A 16,676-nucleotide genomic window follows, 5' to 3' on the forward strand; every position below is an offset into this window, starting at 1 on the left:
GTTAGGGCTCAATTAAGAATTAGCATCACTGCGAGATAAATAAAGCCTGGTTCCTGAACTTCCTGCACAGGGTTTCCCCTCATGGCATAGCAGCATCTTTATGAGTGTTAGTAAGAGAAAACCAGTGGATGAGGGCCATGCTGGAAGCTACTGTGAAATGTCTCCAAGTCCACATGCAAAGTCTTGAAGATCCTAGATACATCCAGTTCTAATAATAATAATAATAATAATATGCAAGTTTTCTTTTTGTTAAGTGTTCATTTCTGTGAAATTCTCCCAGTGTATGACAAAATATTATCCCTGTTTAAGGGCTGGATATTTGATTACCAAAACCATGTGACTTTTTAATGCCGTGTAGAGAGTATGGTTAAATTTAGAAGTTGAATTTATGGCCCTTTGACATGACAGTTGGCAAAGATCACACTCCCACACTTAACATCCTCTATATAGCTCGACTCTATTTGTCTATATGGGTTGTAAAGGGCAAGTTCAGAACATTTTCCATGTGAATTACGACCATGTCTATGTAGACCTCACAAAAAAACAACATTAATGACATAAGCACACAGTGATTCACCGCCACAAACAAATGGCAGTAACATTAGCCTGAATGTAGAAACGTTGTGAATGAACTGCATCTCTGTTTTCTGGAAATCAAATGTGAGTTCACTCTGGCTTAAAGGACCACTTCACCACTTTTCAACTTCTCTTCCTATAATTGGTCCTAACTAATGTTCATGATAAAATACCACAATGTTTTCCTACTCAGTCTGTGTCTCATTGGAAGGCTGTGGGCAGTTCAGAAATCCGTCCACCAGTGACATCATCATTAGGCAGATTTTTTTTGGCAACAAATCAACTGCATATTCTAAAAACTAAAGAGCTCCTACTGATGTCATACTGAAGTTTATTTATAGATCAATCGTTCAGAAACATGTGACTCTCACACACACACTATGACCCATGCTGTTCCCTATCACGCTCCACAATTAGGAAATGCCTCGGATCCATTCAAGCCTTGGACAAACAATCATTTGAACTTAAGCACTGAAATCCTTTTATTTCACTCAGATGTCAAGGGTATTTAATATTGATTCGATGTTTCTATGTCTATATATATGTGGCATTATTAGACAACTTAAGCAATGCTCATACAGTAGCCTACTGTATGTGTTTGGGTCAATTCCTCTGCTTATGATTGTCAATAGGTTTTATGGGCCATGGGGGTGGGAGGGAAACAAATGAGCATGTGAGCATAACGTGGGAGGGGCTGGACAGGGGCCACTCATTTCTAAGCTCAAGTCACTCGATATTTGGCCCTAAAATAGCCCACCAGAGGATATATAGGGACCCTCTCTGAACGGCCCCCTCAGACAACTACTGAACCGTGTGTCAAGGCAAAGTGACTGTGTGCAAATGCAGTTTCAAATGTAGACGGAAGAAACAACACAAGAGATACAAGTCGAAGGATCGGAATACAAAATAATAATATGTGATAAAAAGGGATTATGATACACAGAGTGAAGTGGAGGCAAGGCTTTTGGAAAGTTTGCACCGTCTACTGAAGAGGCTGTCACAGGAGCTACTCAAGTTGGGAACCAAAAGGATAAGAGAGAATTCAGTGAAGAAAATACTCCAAGAGTGTGTAGAAGGCCACGGGAAATAAAGGATATTTGTTTCTTTGGCTGGATTTTGGCGTGTGGATTTGTCCCGTCCCTCCTCCTGGGCTGACAGCATACAGGGGGAGGCATTGTGGCTTCCACAACAGGGATGAAGTACAGCTACCATGTACCGGCGTCGGCGTACACCCGAGCTTCACAGTACACGCCGACACACTACACCCCTAGCCAGTACACTCCTAGTACGCACTACACACCAACCAACTACTCATCCACGTACTCCTCCGTAGCAAAGTACTCCCCCGTAGCAAAGTACTCCCCGACAAGCTATACCCCATCATACCACAGCCCATCATCATCAGTATCATCATCATCATCATCATCACATTACACGGCTCCATACAAGTCCACATCGACGTCGTACATCCCCTCATACAGCAAAGGATCGCGATACAGTTCGACGCGACAATCAGGTGCGAAGGAGACTCGTGCACCTGTAATAGCGCCTATCATAGTACCCGTTCAAGCGCCTCCAAAGCGAGCCGTGCACTTCTCCAATGAGATCATCTTCCAGGACATTGTCAGGCGTGGAGACACAGAGCAGATTGGACGGTTCATGAGGGCGAGGAAGGTTCGTGTGGATACGGTCTTCCATTCAGGTGAGTTCAATCTGTTGTCTTCAAGGCCCACCAACCTTTTCAAAGCAATGTTTGACCACTCAGGAATGGAAGAAACACAGAAAAGACATGAAACTATCATAGGCCTAACAAGGTGTGTGTGTGTGTGTGTGTGTGTGTGTGTGTGTGTGTGTGTGTGTGTGTGTGTGTGTGTGTGTGTGTGTGTGTGTGTGTGTGTGTGTGTGTGTGTGTGTGTGTGTGTGTGTGTGTGTGTGTGTGTGTGTGTGTGTGTGTGTGTGTGTGTGCACGCACTAGGTATGGCAGCACTCCACGAGGCTGTGCTGACAGGCAACCTGGAGGTGGTCAAATTGCTGATAAGATACGGAGCAGATGTTCACCAGAAAGATGAGGACGGCTGGACTCCTCTTCACATGGCCTGCAGCGATGGCTATCCAGACATTGCTAGGTCAGCTACTTTTTCAATTCAGCCCGCTCTGCCTGTGCCATTAATGAAATCTAAAGGCGTGCTTGTGTGAGTGCTGTCCTTCTCATTGGAATGTAGTTTACATTACGTGAACGAAAGATGCAGCACACATTGACGGTACATTGGTGAATTATAGTTTGAACAACTAATCAACAACTTTACTTTATCTACTTACAACTGAATATGCTTGCTCTGTATATTACATGCACTTAAGTATAATTGCCTACTTTGTCACGTGAAGGTGTCACTCGCCAAAAGTGACTATATTGTAATTAGTAAGTAAGTAAGTAAGTAAGTAAGTAAGTAAGATCTCCAACATGTAGGTCACAGATATCAAGTATCAACCTGATACTGGCAGTGTGCCGCGGGTTCGACTCCTGATCCCGACGGCCCTTACTGCATGTCACTCCCCCATCTCTCTCCCCAATTTCCTGTCAGCCTATTGTCTGTCCCTCTATAAAAAATATCAAATAAAGGCGAAAGCCACAACAAAAACATTAAAAACTAAAATAACTGAGCAATTCAAACCAGGACACTATAATATTATAAATTATATTATCTTCACAGTACACAGTACAAATATATCATCAGACAAGCTACTAGCCTAGTACTATTTCAGACAGCACAAATATAATTTAAGTCTGACTGGATCACCTGCTGCCACTTTGACTCTAAACATAAACGGTTACATTTTAAAATGTAACAAATGGTTTCATGAATATGTACAAAGGACAAAGGCATTTCATAGAAGTTGTAGTATATGAGATAATAGGATCTAATATAATATCAGATATTCAGTCAGCATATTTAATTTGACATTTATGCCATTTTCAATAGTGTAGTTGATTTGCAATTTATCAACATGCAGTATGAATATGCTCATTGTAACACTTTGCCACATGTACAGCGTACAGACATATTTGTAGAGCTACATACAATGGCTTGGGAGATGGAGCTTATTGGTTTGATCCCCAGCTCTCCTGGCTGAGTGTCATACTGTCATAGTGTCCTTAAGCAAGACACTGAACCACTATGCTCCCGATGAGCAGGTTGCATCAGTGTATGTGAAGTACATTGTAAAGCTCATATGATATGAGTGGTCAAACTCATGAAATGCAGTTACATGTCTAGGTATAAACACCTCAGTGGCATTGTGGTTAGTGTTGGTCCTGATATTGGGAGGTCTGGGTTCAATTCCCCGGACTGGGTCATATACCACTAGAATAATGGGACCCAATCAATGCCTCTATGCTTGGCCTATAGACTCAAGGCCTATTCATACTCCAGTTTTAGGTGACCTTAGTAAAAACAGAGATGTGTTTGGGTGAGTGTTGAGTTACCACCGCGGTGTGACGTCATGTTGTAGTTTTAGTAAAAACAGAGAGATGTCTTTGGGTGAGCGTTGAGTCTCTTACCACCGCGGCGTGACGTCATGTTGTAGTTTTAGTCAAAACAGAGAAATGTGTTTGGGTGAGTGTTGAGTCGCTTACCACCGCGGCTCAGTGACGTCATGTTGTAGTTTTAGTAAAAACAGAGATGTGTTTGGGCGAATGTTGAGTCGCTTACCACTGCGGCGTGACGTCATGTTGTTGTAGTTTTCGGTGGTCATCTTATCACCTAAAACTGGAGTATGAATGGGCCAAGGGTTAGATTGGGGGTAAATCCTGGCGATATACTAACATCATGTCCAGGGGGAGTACTTGAACATCATGGCTGGGTGATGTACTTGTACATCAAGCCGCATGGCTTGGGAACAGCTGGTTCCCAAGGCTACTTATACTCTTACATTGCATGCTTTGTTGCAAGTCAAAATCAATGTAGCCTCTACATTGTACATTGAGTTGTGCCATATGATTGACAAACTATGACATTCTTCAGTGATTTTATTTTGCCAGCTAAATGAGGAGCATAGTTTATTTTCACTCATCATTACAGTACAAACATGTGTATGAGAGGGACTATTCTTTTTTTTGTGTTGTATGTATTTTAACAATATCTTTCTATTTGTATTCCCCACATAGATACCTGCTTGCCAGGGGAGCCAGTACAGAGGCAGAGAATGAGGGTGGGGAGAAACCAGGAGACCTCATTGACCCAGAATGCAAAGATCTGGCCAAACTATTTGAGACCGGCATCTGTGCCTGAGCACACACCTGTGAGAGCTCAGTGTGAAAGAATGCACAGGGTGAACTGAACTGCCATTTGAGACTGCTAAACATACAATATGTTGTGCACCATACAGTGCCGTCCACAGTGAAATCCTCACTTTTAATGTATCAGTTTGTACTCTGTAACTCTGAGAGGGTGCAAATGTAACCAAAATGGACCATTTGGTTTTACCCTCTCAGAGTTGAATTAATACTGAGGATGGTATTAATTACTGAGGTGGGAAAGATAGCCAGTGCTCGGACCACGCCTCTGCTCCAGAAATAACTGTTTTGTTTTGTTGTTATTTTAATCGGGGGTGATACAAATAATTACTTTCTTCTGTCTTTGTTTTGTAACCATAACCATGACTTTTGAGCTATGCTTTGTAAAGATGCCTTTGTCTTTCTGAAGCTTCACTTATTTAAAGCTGTTATTTCTTCCCCCTCACATGACTTTACAGCCAATGTGTTCATAAAGTGTTTGATTTTCACCTCAACTCAATCTGCCAATACAACAGGGGAGAGGGGACAGATATAAATATGTTGTAATCTGTGGTGCCGGTCTTAATATTGATTCCATGAGAAATGAAGAACGTAATCAAGTAAAAACATGATATATAATATATATATATAAATATGTATATACTGTATATTTACATTTTTTTCTGTGAATTTATCTCATGCACTGTTGAATTCAAGCATTTTATCGGACGTACAGTATCATATATTAACATATCAACCTTGCAAATCAAGCACTAGGTTTTTAAGGATGCCTTTTGAAACCAAGTCCTTTCACATGATAGTTCAAACGGAATACATATTGAAGGTAGATTGACACGTCATACTTGAAGAGTTAGCGGCCTCACTGCTGGGCAGAGCGAGGAATAACTAAATAGCTACTTCATTGGTAGGCCTGAAATCAATCATACAATAACAATTATATGCATTTGTATTGTCATGCTGCCATTTCCCCTCCTGGGTATTGCTGTTATGTTCTTTATGAGAAACGGTGTGTGCTGCAACTATAAGAGATATCTGCGATGAAAAGTCTTATAATTGCTTCTTTGAGAATTATTTTTGTACATGTTTTCATAAATAAAGACATATTTTATCAATATGAAACGTCTATGCCTACTTTGTGCCAGAGCCCAGAGGCATGCAAAGGCATTGGGCCCGACCCGTCCCCTAAACCCAACACTGCCTATCCGATTTACTACGAACTATAGACCGATTCCGTACCGGTTTCATGGTCGCAGCCTACGTATTTCCTGTAGGCGGACTCGACGTAGCTGCGGGGGTAAAACCCTCACCAGGCGCACCTCTTCCACTACAGTGAACGGCAGAGTGACTGATGTTAGTTTGCCTCAAACTTTACTCCTTTACCTGCTTTTTTACTAACACTAACATTACAAAGATGCACAGAACATCGAGATGAACCTGTGTAGTTTATGGCTGCTCCAACAGTAGTGGCAACATAACAAATAAAATAAAAACGGAATGTCTAATATCCACCGCGTTGGCGGGGACCAGAGCCATTGAGCAATGGTTGAGACAAAGCAGTGAAAGATACATAACGCCAGTCTTACCCAATACCAAATATTTCTGTTTTATTAACACAAGGCTGCTGTACTTTATACCTCATACTTTAAATGCTTAGTATGAGGTATAAAATACAGCAGCCTTGTGTTCATAAAACAGAAAGATTGGGTATTGGGTAAGACTGAAATTATGTATCTTGCAGGATTCTTCACTGCTTTGTCTCAACCATTACTCAATGGCTCTGGTCTCAGCCATCGCGGTGGATATTAGACATTCCGTTTTATTTTATTTGTTATGTTGCCACTACTGTTGGAGCAGCCATAAACTACACAGGTTCATCTCGATGTTCTGGGCATCTTTGTAATGTTAGTGTTAGTAAAAAAGCAGGTAAAGGAGTAAAGTTTGAGGCAAACTAACATCAGTCACTCTGCCGTTCACTGTAGTGGAAGAGGTGCGTCTGGTGAGGGTTTTACTCCCGCAGCTATGTCGAGTCCGCCTACAGGAAATACGTAGGCTGCGACCATGAAACCGGTACGGAATCGGTCTATACTTCTATCAGTCAGTCAGTCAGTCTGTTCCGAATGGTTGTCCTCAGTGGGTTGAGCAATTGATCTGAACTTGCACACCGGCAATGACCATTAGGATAATTATGCAGAAAAACTACAACCACATTGTATTTAAATAATTTAATAGTTTACTCATTATAGTTGGTTGAAATGGGTTGATTTAGGTAGGCCATGAAAATTACTAATTTCTGAGCTCAGGCATGAGAAAGCTGTCCTGTGTATGTCCTCTAGATGGCATCCCAGAGTCATAGAAAATATGGGAGTGCCAGGGTAAAATCAAAGCCCACAGAAATAGTCTGTTTCCCAAACATTTTTGGGTCGTGAACCCATTTTAAACACATAACAAAAAGTGAAAATAGCTGGTCTACAATCTTTTAGATTATTAGACAAGGTCAGAGAGGATGAAGCTGGCAGGGCACTGTGTCAGTCAGGCACTCAACTAGTGGGGAGAAGACTGACACGTGGGAGCCAACTCAAGTTGAACAAACACATTGCATTTAAATAATTGAATATTTTACTCATTATAGTTGGTTGAAATGGGTTGATTTAGACTAGTTAAGTTTTTCTTTTCATCTCATCTTAAAGATGGAGTGCCGTGATTTCATGGCATGGTGAAATCATGGCACTATCCTTAAATCTGAGATGGTCACATCACAGCTTTGTTTAATTGTTGTAATGTTGTTGTTTTTCTTCACTTCACTGCATCAAAGTCACACAAAGCTTTTGTAACTCTATTCAACTAAACTTCACTCCTCTGAACTAAGCTGCATTTCCATCAGGCCTTATACTTACTGGGTCAGTTGGCATGTTGATGGCTATATTCATGATGAGCCCTCCAGGGCGTCTCCACTCCATCTTCATACTCTCCATAATCTGGCTAGCTGGCCAGTACTTTTATTTATTAACAGATTGGACACCGACCAGCCTCATTCTCCTGGCTGTCATTTTCTCACTCTCAGGTCTCAGCCTGAGCCTTGGATGTTTAGTACATCAACGAAGTTCATACCCACAACACCAGAGGGAGTTCAACAAACCAGCATGTATAACCCAGATTCGGCTTCAATCAATCAAACATTTGTGTAAAGTCTTTAATAGTGATTTTTCTGGTTGTATTGTATCCTCTTAGCAAATTTTGAATTGACCTGTACATTCCTTGAACTGTACCCAACACAATAAAATAAAAGTATGATGAATTAATTAATAAACAAACAAACAAAAGGAGAGGAGAGTTCTTTCACTTCCGTTTCTTTTGCCTGCCCGGAAATGATTGGTTGGCATTGGCAACGTTTTACTTTTTAGCCAGGCCTTGGTACAGCCCGTGTACAGCGTACACACCTTTGTCTGCATAAGGAAAGAAAAAGAAAAACACATCAAAGAAAAGGTTTGCGCATTAGCTTATAATTGTAAACACTGTTTGACATTATGAATGCAGTGCATGGTTCGTTTAAGGCCAGTCACCTCCCTCTAGTACATATCAGAGATAAATGATGCTAGCCTCGATAAGACATCAGTGTACTCGCACGTCAATGGTCTGTTAGCATCTAGCTAACGTTGTGTTAGCCAGGCTATTAATCCATATTACAGTGGGATAGCGATGTCAGCACATAAAAAACACACACACAAAATCAGCTGGTATTTCTCTGTGGTTTAGACTAAGTGTCAATGACCATCCTAGGATCATAGTTATGTTTTGTTATTATTGTTGTCTGGCTAGATTGCCTGCTGCTAACAATGCTAATGTTAGCCTAAACGTAAACAAAGCCCTCTAGATTCGCAGCTTTGCGTTCGGGGTTGGTGTTCAACTGCTCATACGCGGTGTGTTGTTTTAAACAGGTATTTTTAAACGATGTTAAAGTCATGCTCGCACAATTGGCTAAGATTTGATTTTGCCCCAAGGAACATTGCCTTTGCTATTGATTAAATATGATATTGTCTATAGTCTATACCATCCCTTCGACCCTTGGTTAATATTGGTGGTTATTGGTAGAGTTAAAGGCCAGCTGAAAGGGAAAGTATGGTCATTCCACCTTTAGAGGTGGTCATAATGGGTACATAGTTAACAGTAGATGGATGCAAAAAAAATATATATATATTCTCCTGTCAAACAAAAACGCCATGCATTCTTAGATTAGCTGGTACTACTACTACCACCAATTTAAAGTTAACCAATATCTAGCCCTTTTCGGAACCCTCGTTAGCTTTTCTGAATTTTGGACGCTACCCTAGGGTCCCTGATAGCCCCTTTCGGGACCCTACGTAAAACTTTTTTGATATTTTGTTGAGTTTTACGTTGGGTCCCTGCTCGCTACTGTATTTTCGTATGGAAATTCCTAAATGCGGATGTGGAGATTCTCTCTAAAATAGGCCCCGCGGCATGTGACGCCATTATTTTCCTTGAGTTATTCTGAATTCGGTAACTTTAAGTAGCTATACATCCCGGTGCGAATATCTCCTGTGGCACGGAAGCCGTTAAGTATTTTTAATCTTTGTTTGACCGATTTGGTCGCTTTATTTCTTCTTGTTTGTTTACCGTTTATTGTACCGCCTCCCGGTGTGCGGTTGGCTTGTGAGGCTACGTCCCTGCCTCTGATCTGCTGTGTCATAGCTATAGCGCCACTAGCTAGCCAGATAGGCGGTACAATGAGGTGTCAATAAACAAGAAGAATCCAAGCTTCCAAATCGGGCAAACATATATTAAAAATACTTAACGGCTTCCGCGCCACAGGAGATATTCGCAAAGGTATGTATGTGTACTTATACTTTACATATTCAGAAAGCCTCATACTGAAGAATATCGTCAAAGACCGCGGGGAGGCGTTTTAACATGTAAACATGAGCCAGTAAATGTTTTAATCAGGTGGCATGGACGACGAGGAACAGGACCCAATGCACTGGGTCGAACAAATGTCAGAAACTTCAGTAGCATTTGGGTTCTGCTTGGAGGGCTAGGTCCCTGATAGCCCCTCTCGGAACCCTCCATAAAGCTTTTCTGAAATTTTGATGAGTTTTATGTAGGGTCGCTGTTCATAACTATATTTTCGTATGGGAATTTTGGAACGCGGACATAAATATGCTCGCTAAGATCGTATCTGTGGCGTTTGACGGCCTTTTTTAGTTTAAGTTATTCTGAATTCGTGAACTATAAGTACCTATACATCCCGCTGCGAATATCTCCTGTGGCACGGAAGCCGTTAAGTATTTTTAATCTATGTTTGACCGATTTGGTCGCTTTGATTCTTCTTGTTTGTTTACCGTTTATTGTACCGCCTCCCGGTGTGCGGTTGGCTTGTGCCGGCTACGTCCCTGCCTCTGATCTGCTCTGTCATAGCTATAGCGCCACTAGCTAGCCAGATAGGCGGTACAATGAGGTGTCAATAAACAAGGAAGGAAGAGAAGAATCAAAGCGACCAAATCGGTCAAAAAAATAAAAAATAAAAAAAACTTAACGGCTTCCGCGCCACAGGAGATATTCGCAGTGGCATGTATAGGTACTTATACTTCACAGATTCAGAAGCCCTCACACGAAAAAAAGTCGTCAAAGAGCGCAGACAGGCCGTAAACACGTTGTTTATGTTTTATGTATGTCCGCGTACCAGGTGGCATGGTACTGCTGGAACAGGACCCCATGGTCTGTGTCGTCAAAAAGTCAGAAACTTCAGTACCATTGGGTTCTGCTTGGAGGGCTAGGTCCCTGACAGCTTATTCCGCCATCCATGGGATGCAGATTTACATACCCTCTGTTCACGGAGAGCGGTGGCGCCGCTTGAGTGTTGGTGAGACGTTTCAAAGATGCATAACACAGCTATAGGAGACAACGGAAACGTGTACGAAACCTCATTAAACGATGATGACGTTAAGTATTTTTAATCTTTTTTTGAAGTTTTTGCCTTCCCTTGAGGAGCACATACGCTCCAGAGCCGAAAGGGGCGTCTACCTTTATATGTCTATGTTATAAACATCCTGCATGCACGCGGTCGGCCAATCAGAGGAACAAGGAAGTCAAGGAAGAGAGAGGAGAGTTCAGCGAAGTTCAGCGAAGCAAAAAACAAAAAAAAAGGCATCTGCGGTTTCGTACACGTTTCCGTTGTCTCCTATAGCTGTGTTATGCATCTTTGAAACATCTCACCAACACTCAAGCGGCGCCGCCGCTCTCCATGAACAGAGGGTATGTAAATCTGCATCCCATGGAGGGATGTCAGGGACCCTAGGGTAGCGCGTCCAAAATTCAGAAAAGCTAACAGAGGGTGCCGAAAGGGACTAACCAATATCATGATGATATGCACCTGTCTATCAGAAATACACACACAGCTAAGATGCATTATGCTAGACACCAGGGTGGTACTGTATCTTGAATGACATGGCTGCGCCACTTGCAATCTGTTTTGAAAGTAAAACAATCGCACCCGTGTGAAATGAGGGGCACTCTTGTCATCGTACATCAATTTATGTTAGTTAGCGGACATTTGACATTGCTACATAAGGTGGTCTGGTCCCTTATTGGCCAAGTGCTCCCACCAACATGTGATTGGTTAGCTGATTTGCTTGTTTACATATGATGTAAGTTTTCCCTTCAATGTCACACTTATACAAAAAAATAAGTTTCTGAATACTTGATTAATCACTGCCAACGTGACATCTACGTGTCAGGTGGGTCATCGTACTTGTCGATGGCCGAAATCAGAGCTCATCATAACCAGATACAAGACGTTTACCTCTGAATTGCGTCTGGATTTTCAAAGCTCCAGTGCAGTTCAATCCTGCCCCATCGCTGAGATGTTTCACTAGGAAATACCATACGGAAATTATTTACCTGCAGTACTCATTGACACCTGCTGGTCCCTGGACCCCAGCATTAAAACTACTAGCTAAACAACTGTACTAAGTTGGTGGTGTTGATGTTTAGTCTAATAATCATACTTTAACTTTAAATTTTCTATTATCCTTCTTATCCAACAGAAAACCTTTGGAAACTTCCTGTCCAGTATCCATTCGCCACAGAGGAGCAAAGAGCAAGTGCAGACTGCAAACAGAATGACCAGGTCTGAGGACAGTTACATACAGGCTATACGTAATGGTGTCACAATATTGTGGTGTTATGTTATGTTACTTTAGATTAGAGATTTAAGTACTTAGTATCATCCTGCATTTAACAAGCACTAATACGTTATTTTACTTTTCCAAATCGGACTAATAATGATATCAATTATTGGATTGGATTTCACGTTTAGCTTCTGTAAACACATAAATAATGTATCACCAATGACTAATTGTCTAGTTCTACTCAAATAAAGAGGAGCAGTTGTTGTAGTGCTGGAGAAGCGGCCTTTGTGGTTTAAATGACTACTGCTGTGCACATTTGACTATTGAGGCATTTTTATTTTTTATTTTTTTCAAAATGGCAATGTATTATTTTGTCCACATAATTAAGTAAATGAAAATCAAGCATTTGGAGCTTTAATCTCTGTTGTTCTCATGTTTGTAAAGCTCATCTGCTCCCAGGATGGTGAACAGTTATAAACGGACTTCCAGTCCCCGGTCCCCTACTAACAGTGGGGAGCTCTTCACTCCTGCACATGAAGAGAATGTGCGCTTTATCCATGATAGTAAGTGAAACCTCAGATACTGCTGGCATAGGTTTAACCAAGCCGTCATTTTACTTTGTCTTTTCTTCATACAATATTAGCTGGTTTCTTTTCTGTTTTTTTTATAGATTTCAGTGTAAATACACTTTATTTTAGTTTTATTGAGTGTGAGAGATGGTGTAAACTCCATTGATGAAACATGCGACACAAATAAAATTGTCTATAAGACCTCTTGCCTGTAAGAAAGCAAATATCACTAGCATACCTTTTTTACCAATACATTCAGCATTTTGGCCACACACGATTCTCAGCACAGGATGTCGGATGAGACTCCTGAAAGGGGATGAAAAGCAGATTTAATGTTGTCTCTGTTGTCCTCCTTCACAGCTTGGCAGTGTGTTCTCCGAGACATGAGATCAACACAAAACAGTGAACGCAATGACCGTGGACCCCAGGAATATGTTGAAAAGAACCCAAATCCTAACCTACATTGTAAGTGCATGACAGTTACAACTTATGTCTCACTTCACTTGACCAGAAATCCCCCGATTTTAAACCCGATATAGCAGATCGGCAACTGGTCATGGTCAACAGTCAGCGGTAATTATCCTTCAGTGTAACGGGCTCATGAGCACTGACTTTTTTAGCCCACCGTCTTGTTGGCTGACGAAATAGAGCAAATAGCATGTTTGACTTTATTTGACTGTATGTAATCTGACCACCATAAAGTCTGCTCATTAAGTCTGACTCTGAGAAACCTTAATCTGCAATGACTTGAAACAGCTTACCCTGCCTTCGACGTGTCACCAAGTTCAGCGACTGACAAGTTGGTAGCTGTCTGAACACAGGCTTAGCAGTGATCTAGTCTCATGATAACCACTCCATTAGGTATAAATATAACATTTCTGAGTTTCTAAGTGGTTAGAGAGACAGCCATGAATAGACCAACCACGTAGCAACTGTGGATTTCTGTTACAGCCCAGCTAAAGTGAGACTTTTTCTTTGGAAAAACCTAGAGACATATTGACGTGTGATTCCGACTAGCAATGATCAAACCCAATACAATAACACTGTCTTAACTCTCTGTCTGTTCTTGCAGCTTTCACACCAGTGGACCTAAGTGACCTCAAGAAACGCAACACACAGGATGCCAAGAAGTCCTAGTCTTTCCTGTGATGGTCTAGCACATGTTTTTCTTCCCTCCGCCTGCAATCCTCTGGAACTTTTCCCTATCAGCCCTCTTGGCCAGTGTAGCTCAGACAGCTGATCCCTTCTCTAAACTCTGGACCATACACCTGCCTGTTTCTGTCTCTGCTTCTCTCTCTCTCTCTCTCTCCCCCTCTCTTTATCTCTATCTTTATCCATACCAATACCAAGCAACGCAAGAGGACTGGGATTTCAAAAACGGAAGTTCTCCCCCCCCTCTTGGATCAAATTTGTTTTTTAAACTCAAATTGTTCATATGCATTCTGTTTTTATGTGAACGGGACTGACACATACTTTCATCCTGAAACCGAGGCACAAACTGTTCACAAACACTGCACAGGAAACAGAAAGACTGCAGTCTTAAATAGAAACACCAGGTTCTTTAAAAAATCTACTAATTTGACCTTGGAGGCAAATTCTGAAGGGCTGACTCTTTTTTTTTTTTTTTTTGGAAGATAGTTTGATAGATAAATTGTAGAAGTGTTGGAATGGCCATAGACAGACTGTAAAGCTCAGTTTATACTCCATCACATGACAGTGTCACTTGCTGACAAAAACAGATCTTCAAGCTAACAACACGTTGCATCACCGTCGTACGACAGAGTATAATATTAGGCATAAGGTTGAGTGTTGGTGGAAGCCAAATACAATGTAGAATGCCAATATTTTTAATATAAATTGCCCTCTCTCTTAAGGACTTAAAGTAGAGATCTTCCCCTCGGTTGACTTCCCAGCCTTGAAATAAAAAAATCTAATAAAAGACTTTTACAATACTTGCTTTGATGTTGAATAGACACCAAATGGAATGCTGTATGTACTGCACATGATTTTTATTATCACCATCTAACATCTCAATTATGCACATGAAAAAAGAAATAACATTTTCCAAAGACCATTATTGAACCAAATTTTAATTTGTTTAAATAAGCCATTCACTGCAGCCATTTTGACATTTTGTCAGATTAAACATAGCTTTAGGTAATAAACTCTTCTATGGCAAGTCAAAATGTCTGCTGTGAGGTCTATTTTGGGTCTGTTGTGGTCTGTTCATTAGTGTTCCTCTATGCAAGCATGGACAACTATACACTTAACTTCATGCTGGCACACAGGAACATAACCACTAAAATTATGCCTTGTGTCTATTTCTCAAATACTATACTGTACTGGTGGGGTCGTTTCGACCTAGTATTACTCTAGTGCAGTAAAAATACTTCAAAATTGTACTTAATATTTAACAAAATACATACATAAATGGATGCACCTGGGACGTATCCTCAGTGATGTATCCCAAGGTCATCAGGGTTTCGGGTCTCCCAACATCATACCCCTCACTCAGGTGACCCAGCCGGCGTGATCAAGTCCCGACTTACGTCCCAGTATCTACCCTCGATAAGTCCCATTAGGGAAAAACCAGGGCCACACAATGGTCCCCTCTGCCGGGACTGGGAGGTACCATTCTGGTGCATGGAAGGACTAGGCTCTGTGGGTTGACTCCTGTCCGGGCCCCTCCTACAGTACGTCTCACCAGGTCCACTCCTGCTCTCACCAGGTCAGGCCCTGTGCGTTGCACCAGACTCCCAGCACCAGGCACTTTATTCAGGAATGGTGGATTCTCAAGCCGCAACGGTTCCGCAGGCTCCACCTTGCCCTTGGTGGTGCCGCAGGCTCCTCTTGAGGCTTGAATGGCCCTCCTAAAGGCCTCACTGTGGGTTTGTTGGGCTTCTTCCTCACGGAAGACACAGGCTGGGGCGCCAACCCATACTGCTCCCGGGTAAAAGTAAATGTACATACTTATTACTCAGTTACAGTAATTAATAGTAATAGTCTGGTACATCAAAATAAGTACTCACAAATTCAATGTGTATACAAAATAATCTGTTAATAGATCTACAACCTCACAAGATGCAACTCGCTGTGAGTTTGTAGATTAAGTGTTTATTTCAAAATCTACTTATTCAAATAAAATTTAGTTGAGTAAATGTACAATATTTGCCTCTGACATGTAGTGGAGTAAAAGTACAAATAGGAAATACTCCAGTAAAGTACAAAAAAAGAAGACCTCAAAATTGTAGTTACTAGCCCCCTGGGATCCAGACTGCTTGCTATGTTCAGAGTTTTATTTCTTATTCTCACTTCTCAATTAGTTTTACTTTACGTATTGGCATCAAAATATATCCAATATGTTAAATATAAAGTTAACTGCTGAATGATATAGGCCTAAGCATGAAATTAAAAATGAAATCGACAGTATTAGAAAAAGTGAGACAGAAAACAAAATAAATAAGCCTAAGAAAGAATTAAAGTTAAACTAACAGAAAAAGAGACAGATAGGAAAGGGGTCAGGGTTGTAAGAATTTAAAGTTTATTCATGGTCACACCATGAACAGAGATTCTTATATTTTCCAACATAAGGACAGACATACCTGAGCCAGAGCCTTGGAAGATTACCATGAAGATAAAATAAGACATCTTGCCAAGAGGGATGTGAAAGTTATGTGTGATTGTGCAGAAATGACCCATGCAGCCACTTGAGACTCCAAATATGTATGTATAAATCCCCCAAAACAACTTCACTGCGGAATTCATGGGACTGAAATAAATCATATGACTCAGCTTTATGCCGCTATAAAAGTGCTACAAGGTAAAAGGTCAATAAGATTGCTTGGAAGATTCAAGTTGATTGTATGCAACATTATCTGCAAGAAAACTCAGGTTACATGTAGGGGAATTGATTGGTTTGTTTTAGTTTTATTTCCCTGAAAAGTTAATATTTTGGACATGCCCGACAGAACAAGCTGGCCACTAAGCTGGTGGTTTAAGCAAGTGTATGTAAAATAGATTAAAAGCTTAGTTAAACAGGTGCAAGAAAACATACAAGATAAATAAAGGCAAAAGAAAAATGTCTCAACATGGGAA

The 16,676-nt window shown here is 41.1% G+C and overlaps 2 protein-coding genes and 1 long non-coding RNA gene across 3 annotated transcripts; 2 read left to right on the forward strand and 1 right to left on the reverse strand.

The window, feature by feature from the left end:
* The first annotated feature begins 1,385 nt into the window (after positions 1-1,385).
* ppp1r27a (protein phosphatase 1, regulatory subunit 27a) lies at positions 1,386-5,989 on the forward strand. Its single transcript, XM_083779368.1, has 3 exons — positions 1,386-2,278; positions 2,552-2,702; positions 4,742-5,989. The coding sequence occupies exons 1-3, from the start codon at positions 1,771-1,773 to the stop codon at positions 4,863-4,865; spliced, it is 783 nt and encodes a 260-aa protein (XP_083635494.1). The 5' UTR covers positions 1,386-1,770; the 3' UTR covers positions 4,866-5,989.
* Positions 5,990-8,177: 2,188 nt separating this feature from the next.
* Positions 8,178-13,401, reverse strand: LOC310869047. Its single transcript, XR_014570123.1, has 4 exons — positions 13,343-13,401; positions 12,820-12,887; positions 11,685-11,753; positions 8,178-8,313 (listed from the first exon to the last, which is right to left on the reverse strand). It is a non-coding gene; the product is annotated as an uncharacterized lncRNA (long non-coding RNA).
* On the forward strand, positions 8,246-14,533 carry mcrip1 (MAPK regulated corepressor interacting protein 1). Its single transcript, XM_083779623.1, has 5 exons — positions 8,246-8,353; positions 11,929-12,011; positions 12,457-12,575; positions 12,942-13,046; positions 13,654-14,533. The coding sequence occupies exons 2-5, from the start codon at positions 12,004-12,006 to the stop codon at positions 13,716-13,718; spliced, it is 297 nt and encodes a 98-aa protein (XP_083635749.1). The 5' UTR covers positions 8,246-8,353; positions 11,929-12,003; the 3' UTR covers positions 13,719-14,533.
* Positions 14,534-16,676: the final 2,143 nt, after the last annotated feature.

Source organism: Protomyctophum parallelum (assembly GCF_964188405.1).
Source record: "Protomyctophum parallelum genome assembly, chromosome: 13".
In the NCBI taxonomy this organism is placed as follows: Eukaryota; Metazoa; Chordata; class Actinopteri; order Myctophiformes; family Myctophidae; genus Protomyctophum; species Protomyctophum parallelum.

Bases quoted from the DNA above. Each gene is read 5' to 3' on its own strand.
- mcrip1 (XM_083779623.1), top strand. The intron at 12,576-12,941 runs GTAAGTGAAACC...CCTCCTTCACAG, and splicing joins TGTGCGCTTTATCCATGATA to CTTGGCAGTGTGTTCTCCGA. The intron at 13,047-13,653 runs GTAAGTGCATGA...CTGTTCTTGCAG, and splicing joins CCCAAATCCTAACCTACATT to CTTTCACACCAGTGGACCTA.
- ppp1r27a (XM_083779368.1), top strand. From the start codon at position 1,771: ATGAAGTACAGCTACCATGTACCGGCGTCGGCGTACACCCGAGCTTCA. The intron at 2,279-2,551 runs GTGAGTTCAATC...TGCACGCACTAG, and splicing joins GGATACGGTCTTCCATTCAG to GTATGGCAGCACTCCACGAG. The intron at 2,703-4,741 runs GTCAGCTACTTT...TTCCCCACATAG, and splicing joins GGCTATCCAGACATTGCTAG to ATACCTGCTTGCCAGGGGAG.